This window comes from Apis laboriosa, unplaced genomic scaffold (assembly GCF_014066325.1).
Source record: "Apis laboriosa isolate Shangri-la unplaced genomic scaffold, ASM1406632v1 scaffold23_cov150, whole genome shotgun sequence".
In the NCBI taxonomy this organism is placed as follows: Eukaryota; Metazoa; Arthropoda; class Insecta; order Hymenoptera; family Apidae; genus Apis; species Apis laboriosa.
In genome coordinates this window covers 321732-337643 of record NW_025222452.1, presented here as the reverse complement: position 1 = coordinate 337643, position 15912 = coordinate 321732, and the positions used below count along the sequence as shown (strand labels likewise).

General features: G+C 37.1%; 1 protein-coding gene across 16 annotated transcripts in view; it reads right to left on the bottom strand.

Moving 5' to 3' along the window:
- Positions 1-15912, bottom strand: part of LOC122713388 (protein kinase shaggy-like) — a 42490-nt gene that overhangs the window by 5498 nt on the left and 21080 nt on the right. For 7 of the 16 annotated variants that reach the window (XR_006346484.1, XR_006346485.1, XM_043933793.1 and 4 more), the window contains 6 exons: positions 3894-4105; positions 3625-3708; positions 3211-3249; positions 2438-2548; positions 1731-1968; positions 1378-1571 (listed from right to left, as the gene is read on the bottom strand). Coding sequence is in view for 14 of the 16 variants with exons in the window: in XM_043933793.1 (XP_043789728.1) it covers positions 1378-1571; positions 1731-1968; positions 2438-2548; positions 3211-3249; positions 3625-3708; positions 3894-4105 (878 nt within the window). In the remaining 2 variants the exon portion in view is untranslated. Of the gene's footprint in view, positions 1-1377; positions 1572-1730; positions 1969-2437; positions 2549-3210; positions 3250-3624; positions 3709-3893; positions 4106-8272; positions 9199-15912 lie in introns of those variants that run through there. The other 9 variants (XM_043933796.1, XM_043933794.1, XM_043933799.1 and 6 more) reach the window with 5 other exon arrangements.

Here is a 15912-nt window from a genome sequence, read left to right as displayed (position 1 = left end):
TTTTTTTTAACAAAACGTATTTACTTGAAAAAAAAAAAAAAAAGAAAAGAAAGAATTTTGGACGTAGAAGATAACGTAACAATTCGTGATCGATATAAAATAAATTATATCGAATATTTGGATGGAATAAAAACTGAGAAGAGGAAAAACGAATCGTAAGATGATTTCGTGATTTCAATTTTTTGTCATCTGTTGCAAGGTATAAAAAAAGAAAAAAAGAAAAAAAAAAAAGGGACAAAAAGAAAAAATATATTGAATCGATACGAATTATTGAATATCGATTTTGAGACATTAGGAGATATTTTCGTTCACCACCAGAACATTAGAGTAAGTGATATATACCGAGACTTTGAACGGGATTATTAATGTTAAAATGCTTTTTTCTTCTTCTTAAAAATGTTAATAATTAATTGATTAAAATAAAAAAATAACGACGATAATGAGTCGGTCGGAAAATGAAGATGAAAATGATAGAGAAGATGTACATTATACGTGAGTTTGAGAAAAGATGAACGTCGAGCGATTTGTGATGCAGAGAATCAAAATGAAGATGGTTTTCGTTTTCGTCGGGTTCATCATCCTCCGTTTAACGTAATTTAGCATCGTATCCTGATTATTTTTTATCATTTCAGATGCTGAAAATATTGGTTACGTTGGTTAGTAATATCACGGACTAGAAAAAGAAAGAAAGAAAAAAAGAGAGAGAGAGAGAAAAAAAGAAATATTTGCTAGCCAATAAGTGATAATATAAAGAGAAACATTGCGTTTTCAACAGGGGATCACTTACTCTAATCTTTTGGTGCTCCGTGGAACACTTTAGTCCACTCATTCGTTGAAGCATAAACTGTAACCACGAGTAACCATGTGTCGATGAATGTGATTAGAATCAATTCGTGTTGCAAAACCAATTAGATAGAACGAAATCTTACCCTCGAACGTTATCCTTCTTTTTTTTTTTTTTTTTCTTTTTCCCTTCTTACTTTTATATTTAATAAAAAACAATAGATACAAGAAACTTTATTAAACTTGTGCAAAGCAAATACGCATTGATTTCTTTCTTTTTTTTTTTTTTTTTTTTTTTCTTCTCAAAGTACAGTTTTACGTTCGATTATTCATACTTAACGATTTCAAGATATTTCTTATTTCTAGTTAAAAATAATATTTCATAAATAATAGTAATTTCTGCGAGTGTACCACCTACTCCGATAAATCATTGAAACGAGAGCGCATTGGCTCACTCGTTTCACCCATTAGTCATGAACATGTACGCAGTTACGAAATTAGACTAGGTAATAGACGAAGAACAGTGTCAACAACGGTACAATTACAATGAGCGCATATCACTATAACAATTATATATACGAGATGATGGTCTACCTTTTGCCATGGATGCGCTTTAATTTGTGGGAATTTGAACTCGGTGTAATTGGGGTTCATCTCACGTATCTGGTCACGTGTCGGGGTGCCGAGCACCTTGATGATCTCGACCAATTGATCCACTCCGCTGTCCCCTGGGAATATCGGTTGGCCGAGCAATAATTCTGCCACTACGCAACCTGCGCTCCAAACATCTGTAAACCGGATAACACGCGTTAATTTCGTACGAAAATGGAGGGGGAAAAAAAAAAAAAAAAAAAAAAAAAAAAAAAATTGAAAAGGTGAATTTTTAACAATCTCCGTATATCACGATAAATTTATAATCGTAACAAAAATTTGATTAATAAACATACCGATTTTTGTAGTATAATCAATAGCACCAAAGATCAATTCGGGCGCGCGATAGTAACGACTACAGATGTAAGACACATTGGGCTCCCCTTTGACCAGATGTTTGGCGGAACCAAAATCACAGAGCTTAAGAACGCCGGATTCCGGGTCCAGAAGAAGATTTTGCGGTTTGATATCCCTGTGGCAGATTCCCAGCGAGTGGATATACGCCAGAGAACGGAATAATTGATACATATACAGCTGAAACGAGATACAGATGTATCGGAATTGGAATCGCTAATCGAACCGAATCACGAAGAATTCTCGTTCTACTTCGGGGATATAAATCATTAGGTACATATTAACGAATAATCGATTTCGATATACGATTGTGTAATGTTTGATAAAGTTTATACGATTTTCGTATAGAGAGGCGATTCTTTAACCCTTTGCTCTCCAACAGTGACTCTCGATCACCGCTCGAGTTAACGCACTGACTCTCTGGCGCCATTGAGATTGTTGCGGCATGGCGACAATATTTATTTACGTTTGATCTTTTTAGAATATCGCTTCGTAAATAGATTCCTAAGCTCTTTATAATCTTATCTTATGGTAATCTTACGAGAACGCCGGGGGTCTGAGTGTGGAGTTGCTGGTTCGACTTGAGCGAAACAGGCAAAGGGAGTGCAAAGGGTTGCAAAACGCAGAAGCAAAGAATGTAAGGACTTACCTTAATGAAATTAATCGGTATGGTCTGCTTGCTCTTGTTATAATGCCGAGCAACTTTATACACAGTTTCAGGTATGTATTCCAGCACTAGGTTCAAATAAACCTCGTCCTTCTAAAAGAAATCCGCGGAAGATATGGTTAATAGAGATGTTAACGGAGATCGATACACGTACGTGATCAGATAGATGTGCCGTCTCAAAGGCGAGACACGAGACTCTAAAGCGCAAAATTGACTAGTCTAGTTTTTAAATCTAGTTTCTGTTCACGCGCCAAGTACCTTTGAGCCACGCACATACACGGACACGCGCACGCACACACACGCAATTCCAAAAGATTATTTTCTATAACTAGCCAAGCTGCATCAGCTACTACAATTTGAATAAAAAAATACGATCATTCAAGGCTATCGAAATACATTGCACGCTACTATATGGAGGTTAAAAAAGAAAAGAAAAAAGAAAAGAAAGAAGAAAGAGAGAGAGAGAAAATCAGAGTATGATAAATTTCTTTTGAAGTGGAGTGAACTTCTAATATGATTCGTGACGAGGGCAAGTGACCTTGAGTAACAACAAGGATCTTTGACTCGGGCTATAAATAACGGATTTAGCGTTCTCTACCTCGTCCACGCACAATTGGAATAACGAAACGCGTATCGATTTTTTTTTTTTTCTTCGTTTCTTTAATCTGCCTATATTTAAGCGGGATTGCCTAAATTTTCTCGAAAAAAAGGATCTCTCCGTGAAAACTACTGGATACTCGCTTATGTTCACTTACGTCCACATGAAAAACTGGATTAGTTGCGTTTAAGATGTTCTACAAAATAACACAACGTCGCATGCATTAAACAACGAATACTAGGCGTTTATTTAGAAACTTGTGTATCATTCGACAGAAATCAGAAGTATCGCTGCTATTACATATATATATATATATATATATATCTTGATCAAAAAATCTTGGAAAAAAAAAAAAAAAAAAAAAAAGATAGAAAATAAAGAATAAATAAAGAATCGAAATAATTTACTTAACGTAATAAAAGATACCTAATTTGCGTAACGTAAAAGGGGGAAAAAAGAAAAAAAAAAAAAAAAAAAAAAAAGAACATTTTCATAAATAATCATAATTTTGTACGTTCAAAATTTCAATCGAGTGTACGAAAAATAGGGAATAATGGAAATGAATAATTACCTTATCACCACTAGAATAGAAGAAATATTTCAGTTTCACGATGTTACAATGCTCGAGGCGCCGCATGATTTGCAATTCTCTGTTCTATAAATAAAAGGAAAAGAAAATTCGATTAATGCGTACATAATTCGTGTGTTTATTCCATCGCGGAATACGGTGACATTTTGTCGTATTATGCTCACGATAGCGAATTAAAAAGTTGGGCATTTTTCAAAACATTTTATCGAGATGAATCGACGATACGTGATACCAAGACTTTTTTCTCTCACCTTAAATCGTTTGTCTTGAAGAACTTTCTTGATGGCGACCAGTTCTTCCGTGTCGCATAATTTCGCTAGATATACAACGCCGAAGCTGCCGTTACCGATTACTTTAGTGTCTGTATAGGAGATCTCTTGGGGACGATCTGGACCAGCACCAGGTGTAGCCACCACGGTTGTAACTTTGTTGCCATCTCTATCTGCATTATACATCACACCGCCCATAGAAACAATCGAAAACCATAATGTAGAAAGGTAGAAGAAAGATACAGTGCGATTGTAGAGAGACACTAGCGCAAAACATGATAATAAAGTAATTTTATTCTACGAAGCAATGCCGAGTTATCAAGGTTGCGTTAAATAATCGATCGGATGGATCATGTGCGATGGATTGTTTAACGTTGTCCGTTATCGTTGTAGAAAAAAATTTATTCGTTGATTATACTTGATCCGATGATTTCGATTGATCGATTATCAAATCAAATTTTAACAGTGCAGAGACAATTGAGATGCAAATCGTAAAACAGCCGCATCGTAAGCAATTAAATTTTAATCGAAATACGAATAAAGCGTAAAATACAATTGGAAAATTGAAAAAGATTTTAGAAAAGTGGAAAACAAAGTTGAAGAAAAAAAAAAAAAAAAAAAAAAAGAACTCTCGCAAGTCTAGAGAATCATAGAAAATTTGAAGTATTGCGATTTATTTTTTCGATTATCGAATGAAATTTAAATATTTTATAAACGAGAAATGTAAAATATAAATATCTATCTATCTTTGTACATGACGTATCTCTTACATAACTATTATTGAGAATTGAATAAGAATAGGAAAATAAGAAAATTTATAATGATTTTAACATATGCTTCGTATATATTTGATTTGATCAAAAAATAATCTCAAAATTCGAAAACTCCTTTTCCAATAAAGATGATGAGAGACAGAGAGAAAGAGAGAAAGAGAGAGAGAGAGAGAGAGAGAAACTACAAGAAAAAAGTCTTCTAACTATTTATAACGCAGCGAGAAGTTAAAAGTCGGCAAATGAGGGAATGATAAAAATAAGAAAAAAAAAAAAAAAAAAAAAAAAAAATCGATGATTGCTCTAAAAATATATCTAATCAGATGTAGAATCGTCTCCGAAATCGAAATGTAATATAAGATTCTCAAATAATGCTATTTTTTTTATATTCGTTCGAATGATTTTTCATACTTGACTACATAATAACGTAGAAAAAAAAAAAAAAAAAAAAAAACTCTTGGATAGAAGAAATAAAATCCAAGCAAAGATTTCTCCTTCGAGCAGAATGCATGGGTGAATCGAATGAACGAAAGAAGAAGAAAAAAAAAAAAAAAATGGGGGAAAAAAAAAAGAAAAAGAAAAGAAAAGAAACATCGATTTGGCCACGAATCGCAGGAATATCAGAGTGAATAATCATGAAGAACGAAATTACAAGACATTGTTACGGTTTACACGATCGTATCGATCCTTACGACTGTCGGATTGTCAGCGGGCGAGAAGGATAACCTTGATAAGATACTACGACTAATAGATAATGCGATGTGCACGTTTGCGGACCGGTTCTCCTCTCATAGCTCGAACCATAGCTGTAAAATAGCATCGCGGCGCATAAATGAATCGGACGGGAATCGGGGATCGAGAATTGGCAGCCGGCAGATATCGGAAATCCGATCAAATTGTTACGCGATCGCGTTTACCGTCATCGGATGAATCGAAACGTGCGCAGCCAACGATAAGATGCCACGTGGACCATGCTTTACTTCTTGACATTTCGCCAACATTTTTCTCTCCGGTTAACCTTTTCCTCTTCCGTTACCGTTACTTCTTTCTCCTCCCCCGACAACAATATCATTTCTTCAAGTTTCGATTTAGAGTGAACGTGAACGCGCGACGGATCGATCGCGTTTCTCCTTTGTTTATTCGCCGTTTAATACACCAACAATTTCAATGCAAATGGCTCGAATCGATGAAGAAATTTCAGGTCGAACGGGTCCCCCGTTCCTTTATTACGCAACGCGCGAGTAATCGGCGTAAGGATTATAATCGTACAGATTTTCCTTCCTCCGCGTGGAGGAATTTATTTTTCACAACGTATCTCGATATGAGGAAAATACCAACAATTTTACACATCTCTTGACTCGAATATCGATCGACTCTCTCTTTAACCCTTACGAGGCGCCGACTATAGTCAACAAAAAGACTCGAATGTAGCGTATCTCTCGATTCTAATGACCCGTATTCGATTAATCTTACTAAAAATATATTTTGCACGTCGAAACATGTTTCCTCTGCTCTTTCCATTCCAGTATTTCTACGGTACAAAAGTATCGTGATAAAAAAAATCTTTTCTTATTTTTAACAACCGTTTCTTAAATCTACTTACTTGCAACAAATCTACTTATTTTCATATTATTTCTCCTATAATACGCAATTGTTGCTCAAAGAAAATGTGGATGCAAGAGAATGCAAGAGGTGGAAAGTCTTTTTTGAAAGACTGGAACAGCGCGAATTTATTTCGCATCGAACTTTCAATTAAACTCGTCCACGTTTGCAAACAGGCTGAAGAAGAGCGTCGAAGAGGCGCGAATATTGTTGGCTCGAGAATAGCGAGGGACGCTCGTATGCGAGAATCAATCCGTGAGGATTGGAAAAGAGAGCGGAAGAGGAATATTTTTGTTCGAGAGAAGGACGAGGGGAGGGGTTTTCTGAAACTAGTCGGACTACGTGCTCCCTATTTTCCGTATAGAGATGTAAAAGTGGGTCAAGCGGTGGCGATCTCTGGTTGCATCGGAGCCAGGTGGTAAATCCAGCATGCGACAAAAACGGCGGAACCAAGAGGCCTGGATGCACGTCACTCCTCCTCCCTTTTGCCGCGTTAAGCGCGCATCGGACGATTCGCCACCTTTTTTCTACCCGATCGAGAAATCACCTATCGCGTGACATTTTTTTACCTACGGTTCAACGATATCGTTCCAAGCCATTTCACCGTTCTTTTTTCAAATCGAGATTTCGATCTTTAATCAAATCGATACGATTTGAAGATTTTAACTAATCATAGGATTCACGATTTTCAAACATTCGTAACTGATCGAGCAACATTGTCCCTAAATTACAATTATACTCGTAGCTTTTAAAAAACGGTAAAAAACGATTTTGATATAATTTGAAATATTCGTAAAGACTTGCGCGAGAAACTTTTCTACTTTTCGATCATTTTTAATTATTTATACGTATTGTATAATATTTGAATGACATTACACGGAGAATATTTTCGACATAAATCTTTTCCATCGAAAAATGTTAGTTGGATCGACCAAGTTGATGCAATTTGCGCATTGTATAAATATTTAAAAAGTTTTATCGAGTAGTGAATCTGATCGATGCGTTTCCAAGTTCGATACTTCAAATCTCATCTTTGTAAATGGCAATCTCGTATTTGTTGTTTCGCCATTTTGTTTAATTTCGAGAAGGCCAACAACAAATTGAAATTTCCCTCCCATTTTCTACGTCTACGCCTTTTTTTCTTCTTCCTCTTCTTTTCTTATAACGTCAAACTGACGTAGCAACCTCTTAACCGTATGAAAAATAATTTCTGTGGGACGCACACAACAAAAATAAATATGAATAACAAGGGATAAATGTCAGTGGGTCGATGTATTATTTCTCGTTCGCCAGTTCTTCTTTCTTTGCTGTCTCGCATTTCTAACCTTTCCCGCTCGAATGGCACACCATTTTATATAAAAATTGGATCAAACGTTCCCTTTAACCAACAACTCTTTCAACATCGAATACTTTTATCCCGATTATCCGATCGATCTTTTCCATCTTCGAGTACTCCTCCTCCGTGACTTCGACGATTGACTTTCGACGTCGAAAAAAATAAAATAAATAAATAAATAAAATGCACAAGAATCTCGCATCTCGTTTCGAAAATTAAAGGTAAAAACTCACGTGATTATAGATGGATAGATTCTGTGTACGAAGAAGCAAGAATAACCGAACGGTGAATGAATAGTCGAATATTTTGATTTCGTTATGGTCGAAGATATTTCGAGTACAATGTACGCATCTAGATTAAAACGCGGTCAAACTTGGTGGAAACGGTGAATAAATCACGCCCACGAATTCGAGCGTCCAAACCGAACGGATCTAAATCTAAATTTCAAACAGTAAACTAAATGATTCGAGATAAAACTGCAACACATCTATCTATAAGAAATCGGAAATATTTGACGAAAAATACATATATATATATATATATACGTATCACCGTATAAGTAGTGGTATTTCGCCACGCGATCACGTTGGAAGAAGCGAGGCCAATTCTTGGAAGAACGATTCTTCTTTCCAATCTGAAACCAGTCAACTTACGTCTCCTGTTCTTCAGACGGCGCAGGAATTTGTAGAATTTTTTGTACGCGGTGTTCGCCTCCTTGCTACTCAGCTCCATAGCGCTCTTCGCCCTTTCATGCTTCTGCTGTCCGGATGGACAGAATTTTGGATATCGCCAGTGTTGGCACGGTTCTGACCAGTCCAACGTGGCAGCCGGTGCCATTGTGATCTTCGTTATTTTTTCGAAGGTAATTTCGAATCACCGGTAAAACGAGAAAAACAGAGAGAGAGAGAGAGAGAGAGAGAGAGAGAGAGAAACAACGATATCACTTGATTCCGCGTGCAAAGATTTAGCCCAACGCTGTGGCCAAGCGGTCGTCGATTCTCGTTAAATTTCGCTTAAAGTCTACAGCGTTGTACTACAGTTTACAAATATTCGCAGACTTGGAAACGATTTGGAAGGTGACCAGCTACTAATATTAACATCGTGTCAAGGACAACGACGTCGGTCACAATCGAGTTCACCGTGTATCTTTTATCACGGAGAGAGGAAGGGCCTTTGATGATTCGAAACACGATTCTCACTGTAATGACACGGTTATAAAAACCGAATTACCGGTTCTCGATTCGGCTTACGTGCCGTGGTCACGCGATCGCGCCATTGTTCCTCGTCCGCGAGACAACGGGATAAGATTCGACCAGGTATCGAGCAACGATCCGAATAGATTTAACTCGCGTATCGATTTATTATTATTAATAATACTTCTCACACTTGTTGTCACTCTTTGAACCGAGATCGATCGGTTGACGAAAAACCGATTTCCAGATTACGACACGCTGGAGTCGATGCGTGGTTCGTGCACGGTGGTTTACACTTTCGTTACACAATTTGGATCACGGTTTCGAAACGAAAGCGCGGGCGCGAAACGAAGATCGTTTCGAAAGGTCGAAAACGGATTACTATATGCTAATATACCGTCGAATGGCGAAATCGCGCGACGATTGTCCCAATGAGTGTCGTCGTTCGCATTCCAACCGGCCACCTCGTCGTCGGAAACGTTCTCGTTCCACGGCGTCTCGGCACGCGACTAAACCGAACGCAGCCGCCAATCGCCATTACCCGCGAAACAATCAACGTCCTGGAGGGGGGAGAGACGCCAAAGAGAGGCGCAGAGGTAGGGGGAACGACAGTTTTCTCTCTTACTCCGCGCTGCATTTCCCACTTTTTCCTCCTTTTTTTTTTTACTGCTGCTACTTTTCACTACCGTTCGTTCTCGCACCAAAGTCGCCCGTTTATCTCTCGTATATATTTGATTATCGCAATTTTTTTCGTCGTCCCACCGCATCTTACCACAGATTTTTATATTAAAAAAAAGATCCTCTTATCGAACGAGAAATTTCATCACGCTGTTACTTACTCTTTAACGTTCTTTTTTTTTAATCTAAATTCGATGTATCGGCCTTTTTTTTCCACTTAGTTTTCGCAAATCCTCCTCCTCCTCCTCCTCCTCCTCCGCTATTCCTATCGCGCGATTAAAACCCGTTTCATTTTATTCCGTTCCACAGATAAGACGATCTCGACGTCTGCAATTATGCAGATTAGATAATCATCGTCGACCAACCAATTTCCTAGAAAGTTGAGTCGAACAATCGAACGATCAATATAGTAATCGACGAAAATTGTTTCGAATTTTTAGAAAAAAAAAAAAAAAAAAAAAAAACGCTCTCCACGCTGTGAGAGATACTTTAGATATCCATCGCGCGAAATGGATCGAAAGGAGAAACAAATGGGAGAAAAGGGGAAATGTGACCGATTAGAGAGGAGGATAGTGGATGAGAATTTATCGTTCAGGAATATATATTTTATTATTCGTAAACTCGACACGACTCGACGCGCGCGACACTAGAGGATTATTCACGATAAAATCTATTTATAGTAGATCGCGTCGTCAATGACGGACGTTACGTCGGATTAAGTAGAACGTGCCAGTTTTGCAAAGTAGAATTTCGCGTATTTGGCCGTAGTAACCGTGCGATAAAAGTTGCTTCAACTTTTTAACTTTTGTCCGCGCCGATATCACGTTATGACAAATGTCTCGGACATCGGTTCGACCGATTGTCCGCTTATTTTTCCAGACGATCGAAAAATCGATCGGATGTCTCTTCTTTCATTTGAATTATCCCCACACATCTCGTTTTTCCGAACGATGGGAGGAACGGAGAAGCAACAACAACGCGTTCCTCGCCTTCCTTTACCCTTTTTTATCTCCGCCCAAAAACTCGAACGTTGGAAGGTTGAGAAGATTGAAAGAATTGAAGAAACGGCGACTAATCGCGATAAAGCGAACGAAACAACCTTGGTAGGGAAAAACGTAACGCGGGGAAAGAATAGACGATCTTTGTGGAGTCGAGCGTAAGACGAGGCGTAATCGGTCAGAGGTCGAGGTGCTATCGTTATTTTGGAACGTGGCGATCGACTTTATTCGCCTCGATGAAGACGTTTTAGTTCCTCGATCGTCCTATTAATAGAGGTCGCGCTCCATTTAAAATCGCGTCCGATATCGCGCACAAAAATCCATACGTTTTCTCGTAATCGCGCTCGAGCGGAAACTATTTATTTTTTTCATCCGACGAAACGAATAAAGAAAATCTAATTGCCAAGTGGCGAGGATCTTTTCGATCGTCGATCTCGAATCAACGATCGGTGTATCTTTACGAGAACGCGAAATCAGTTGTTAAAGTTGAACGAAAAATTGGAAAAGCGTAAAAACTGTGATATGGAAATAGCGATGTTTCGTATAGACCTTTCTCCAATCTATTATTTCGCGATCGAAGATAATCGAATATCGGAATTTTACGGAAGCTTATTATTTTTTTCTTCTTTCATCGACGTTCCTTCTTCGAGATCTTTCGAGAAAAATTTACACGTTTCGCGTGGAAAAATTTGCACGCGCTAATTCGAAGAGAAAATTTCAATTCTTCCGAAAATACCGATTATTTCGGGGTGTGTGAGTAAATAAATAAAGGAATAAAAAAAAAAAAAAAAAAATCGAAACGATAAAAGGAACGAGAGAAGAGTTCCTCGTTTAATGTTTTGCGATTATCGGAAGATCGTCGGAATTGAGATAACGTTTATCGAATTATTTGAAATTAAACGAATATCGCGCTTTGACACCGACTGATTCGTTTAAATAATAAAGAAAAATGGGAATTATTCGCGTGTTAACCGAAATATGCGCCACTTGTTCGAGATCACAAGATAAAAAGATGATTCTCGTTCTTAAAATCAATGCAAGTCATACGAGTGCTGTGAAATCGTGAACATACATTGATATATCGTTGGTACATATTTGAACGCTGGTTAGAGCATCCGCTATATTTAGCTGTAATAAGCAGATAAGAGACTGGCAACAGCACAGAGATCGCACGTGAAACCTGTGCACTGCGTTGAAAATATTGCAAAAAAGCAATTATGTCTTCGGTATATATATATACATATATATATATGAGAATGATACTGAATAATTCTTCTCCGATAACATCGTCTGTTTAAAGAAGAAGAAGAAGAAGAAGAAAGAAAGAAAGAAAAGTTCGAAAGAGAAGAGCGGAAAAAATCAAACGACGTTTTTTTAATTATTTCTATATATAAATATTATAGTTATCGAAGCTTAGTTTATTTTCACGATGATATCGAAAGTGTATGATACATTACAGCGCGTCCGAAAAAGATTCGAGGCTGGTTTTTTCGATCAATAACGTCGAACAGCTGATAACATCGTTTTAAACTTAACTGTTCGATCCACTTTGACTGTATTTCTGGTATTTTCTCTTCTATTGAAATAAAAAAAAGGAAAAAAGAAAATAAACAACTTCTTTGCTTTTTTTTTTCGAGAATAAGAATTTTAATTTTTTTTATTTTTCTTTTCGAATCGACTATCTCCTAAACAGTTTCTCTGAAAAATCCACTTTCGTCCGTCTCGATTTCGGAAAAGGAAAAAAAAAAAAAAAAAGAAAAAGGAAGAAATAAAGAAAAACAACGCAAGGCGTTATTAATTTTCGAATGAAGTTCGCTCTTCACGATAAGAAACCTGTTCTTTAGAATCGTTGGTTTATTCACGGTAAGTATGTCGAAAACCGGTGTTTAAAGCTTCGGGGCGAACAAACTGGATAATTTATAGCCGCGAGCTTGAAAGAAGTAAAGCAAATTCACTGTCTATAACACCTACAGAGGCCGATGACACCAGAACGAAACGGGAATTTATAACTAATTTATCGCGAGAGGTCGTCAATCGTGCTAAGAAACTATAGTCCTTTCTGTCGCTTTTTCTTTCTTTCCTTCTCTTTTTTATTATTATTATTATTATTATTAAAAACTCAATAATCGGAGATTCGTCGACTCGTATTAATAAATTAAAAACGAACGAATCGCGTTCGTATTTATGACGACCAAGAGGAAAATGATCTCAGGTCAAAATATATCGGATGATATATATATATATATATATAGGGAGTAACGAGCGATCTTATTGCACGACGAAAACCATTTATCCTTAAAACTATCGTAATCGGCAAGAAAACTCCTATTGCTGAAAATCTCCTCGAACTTGGATATTTCGAGGAAAAAATTGGCATCGACCGTGTTATAAATTTTACATTTTTCTGTGTAAAAAAAAATGTGTATCGAAGAGGAGGACGAATGTATCATGCGATAATCAAGATGTTTCGAGTATGCTATTCGATTAATTTTCATTGATATCCGATGGCCGTAAGGTCAATTTAAATTTAATTCCAGGCAACGCCGGATGAAGTTCAATCGATAGAAATTTCAATAGGGCGTGCGTAATTCGGAACGGTTAGATTATCACGTGTTTCTTTTATCGGCACGCGGTTATCGATCGCGGTCATCGCGGAGTAAAGCTAACGTTCCACGAAATCGTTATCGCGGTTCGCGGATCTATCCAGACAAAACACCGAATAATTAATTAATCCGGAGATGATCGTTAATCGAGTCATTTCGGTTCGATCTCAAACTTGGCCGCGGTGGTAACTGGTTCGCGAACAACGAGATCTCTGTTTTTCCGCGAAAATAAACTGGATGGAACTGAAAACAATTCCTCGAAGACGGTCCCAACGTAATTCCAGTTAACAACATCGAAACGTAATTGGACCGTTTGGCGGATGAAAGGTAGAGAGAGAGATAGAGAGAGAGAGAGAGAGAGAGAGAGAGTTCGTGGGAACGTGTTTCGTACGATAAAAGGAGAAAGAAGTCGAAGAAATCATCAAGAGTGGCAAGATACGAAGATACGGTACAACTATCGCGCGCGTGATATCCTCTGTTGTTCTCGTTTTTTCTTTTTTTCCTTTTTTTTTTTGTAATCTTTTAAAACGCTTCTAAACGCGACGTTAAAACAAATATTACGAAGAATCAATTCGATCAATTTTCTCTCTCGTATATCTTTACAACCGTGCGCTTATCAGCGATATTCGTAAAAAGGAATGTCTCATCTTGAATTGTTAAAATTGTCCTTCATTTATATTTACGATCGTTCTAAAAATCGGTTATTCCACGGAAGTTTTACATTTACTTTTCGTACGTACAATTCCGCGAAATTATCGTGGTGTTAATATCGCTCCTCTCTCTCTCTCTCTTTCTTTTTCTTTTTTTTTTTTCTTTCTCACGGCACGTAAGAGGCAAACAACAATTTATTACATACGTATTGCACATTTAACAAACACGATCGATCCTCTGATGGCTCGATACCTGTATGTCGTTCGCAAGTGGCGAGTATTGGTATGTTTCTGAGCAAGGAAGAATGGCGTACACGCGTAACATGGTGTACGCGTCGAGGCCATCGTTATTGAGTTATGAGCAAGCAACGCAGCTGATCGACCATATAAATAGATCGACTGTACATCGAACGGTTATTCTGGTGTACGGTATTGATACACTTCGACCGGCGAGGACGCAGAAAATCATCTGACGCAACACCGTGTATAACCGTCACCCGCTTATCCATATTCTATACGTTCCTTTCCAATTTTTCCAATCGTATTCGCAATCACACGGTTTAAGGATGCGAACAATGCTCGATATTTTTTTCTTAGCGATGCTTCGTAATTTCTCGCCTTGACTTTTTTTTTTTTTTCTTCTTTTTTTTTTTCATTAACGTACACATCACGGTATACTTTCCGTATTATATAATTATTTAAAATTATATGACGAGAAAAATTATTTCAAACATCGTACGCAAACGACGCCTCTTATGTAATTTGTTAAAGTTAAAATTAAAGTTTTCGTTATCGAATACGATTTATCCAAAATTTATTATTACCGCGATTTTTAAAATATCTATTTTAAAAATAATTACATTACCGTCTTTGTGTTTTGTTAACGATTCTGATCGGTAGCCTTGAAAAAAAAAAAAAAAGAAAAACAAGTAAATATCATCAAAGTATTTAAATTACACGCACCTTAATGTATTTGTGTATTCTCGATAGAGAATATAATTATCGAATAAATAACAAAGACAAAGGGACAGAGAGAGAGAAAATAACACGATTACTACGTTACAATAATATTGTAGATGGATCGTGTTACGTTGAATACGTCTATTGACAAATTTCTTTTGGAAACAAATAAATTCTCCCTTTCTTTTTTTTTTTTTTCCCCTTGAACGACGAGATTTAAAAAGTTTAAAGTTTCTCGAAATTAGAAAATTTCTTTTGAAATTGCCAATTATTCGTCGTCCACGAATCAATTTGCGATATTTGAATAATCGCGATAAAGAGACCACTCGTCGAGCCTTTAATGCACCGATTATTTCGCCAACGCGTGATTTACGTATTAGATCACACTTTGTTTAAGTTTCACCAACATCACCCATCAACCGTTTCGTTTTTAAAACACATCAGAGAGAGCTACAATTATATTTCGTTCGTATGCTTATTATGCTACGCGATTATAATTACGTTTATTCTATCATTTTAAAGATAATCGGACGAGATTGTAAATTTTCCAATCACTTGCGTGATTTATGTGGCGAAAGATGGATCGAGATTCGTCGATCGAGTCGTTCGTAAAAATATGGGATAAAAATTGGGAAGCGATTAATCGAAAGCACAAATTTTCATCGATATCGATCGACGATCGATCGTTTTCATCGCGAAAAGGGACGTTTCACTCGTCGACCAGACATCTACTCGAAATTTTGAGGGGAGTCTAATTTCCAACGGGAGTCAATTTTCCTTGACGAAACGATTAAAAAAACGATCAAAATCAAAATCGATCCGTAACCGATATTCCGTATGTAACCGAAACTCCTTATCGCCTATCGTGTTATCGGCCTATCTCGTAAACAATATTTCCTTCTCTGAATCCAGATAGGGGGAAAAAATATAACGCTCTTCACAAAGGCTTGTCCTTCGCCTTTCTTTATCTCTTCGTAAATTTGACAAGAGTTCGTACAGGGAACCGAAACGAAATAGAGCGAGAGATGATATCGCAAACCGTGTAACGTATTTTTCTTGTTTGTCACGTTTTCGAAAAAAAGAAGATACACCTCGTCGAATCGCGTACTTTTATACTTTTATACTCGAGATTATTCGGGACGGAGTTAAAAAAGAAAAGGAAAAGAGAGAAGGAAAGGAAGGATAAGAAAAGGACTTAGACACGCTGCTCT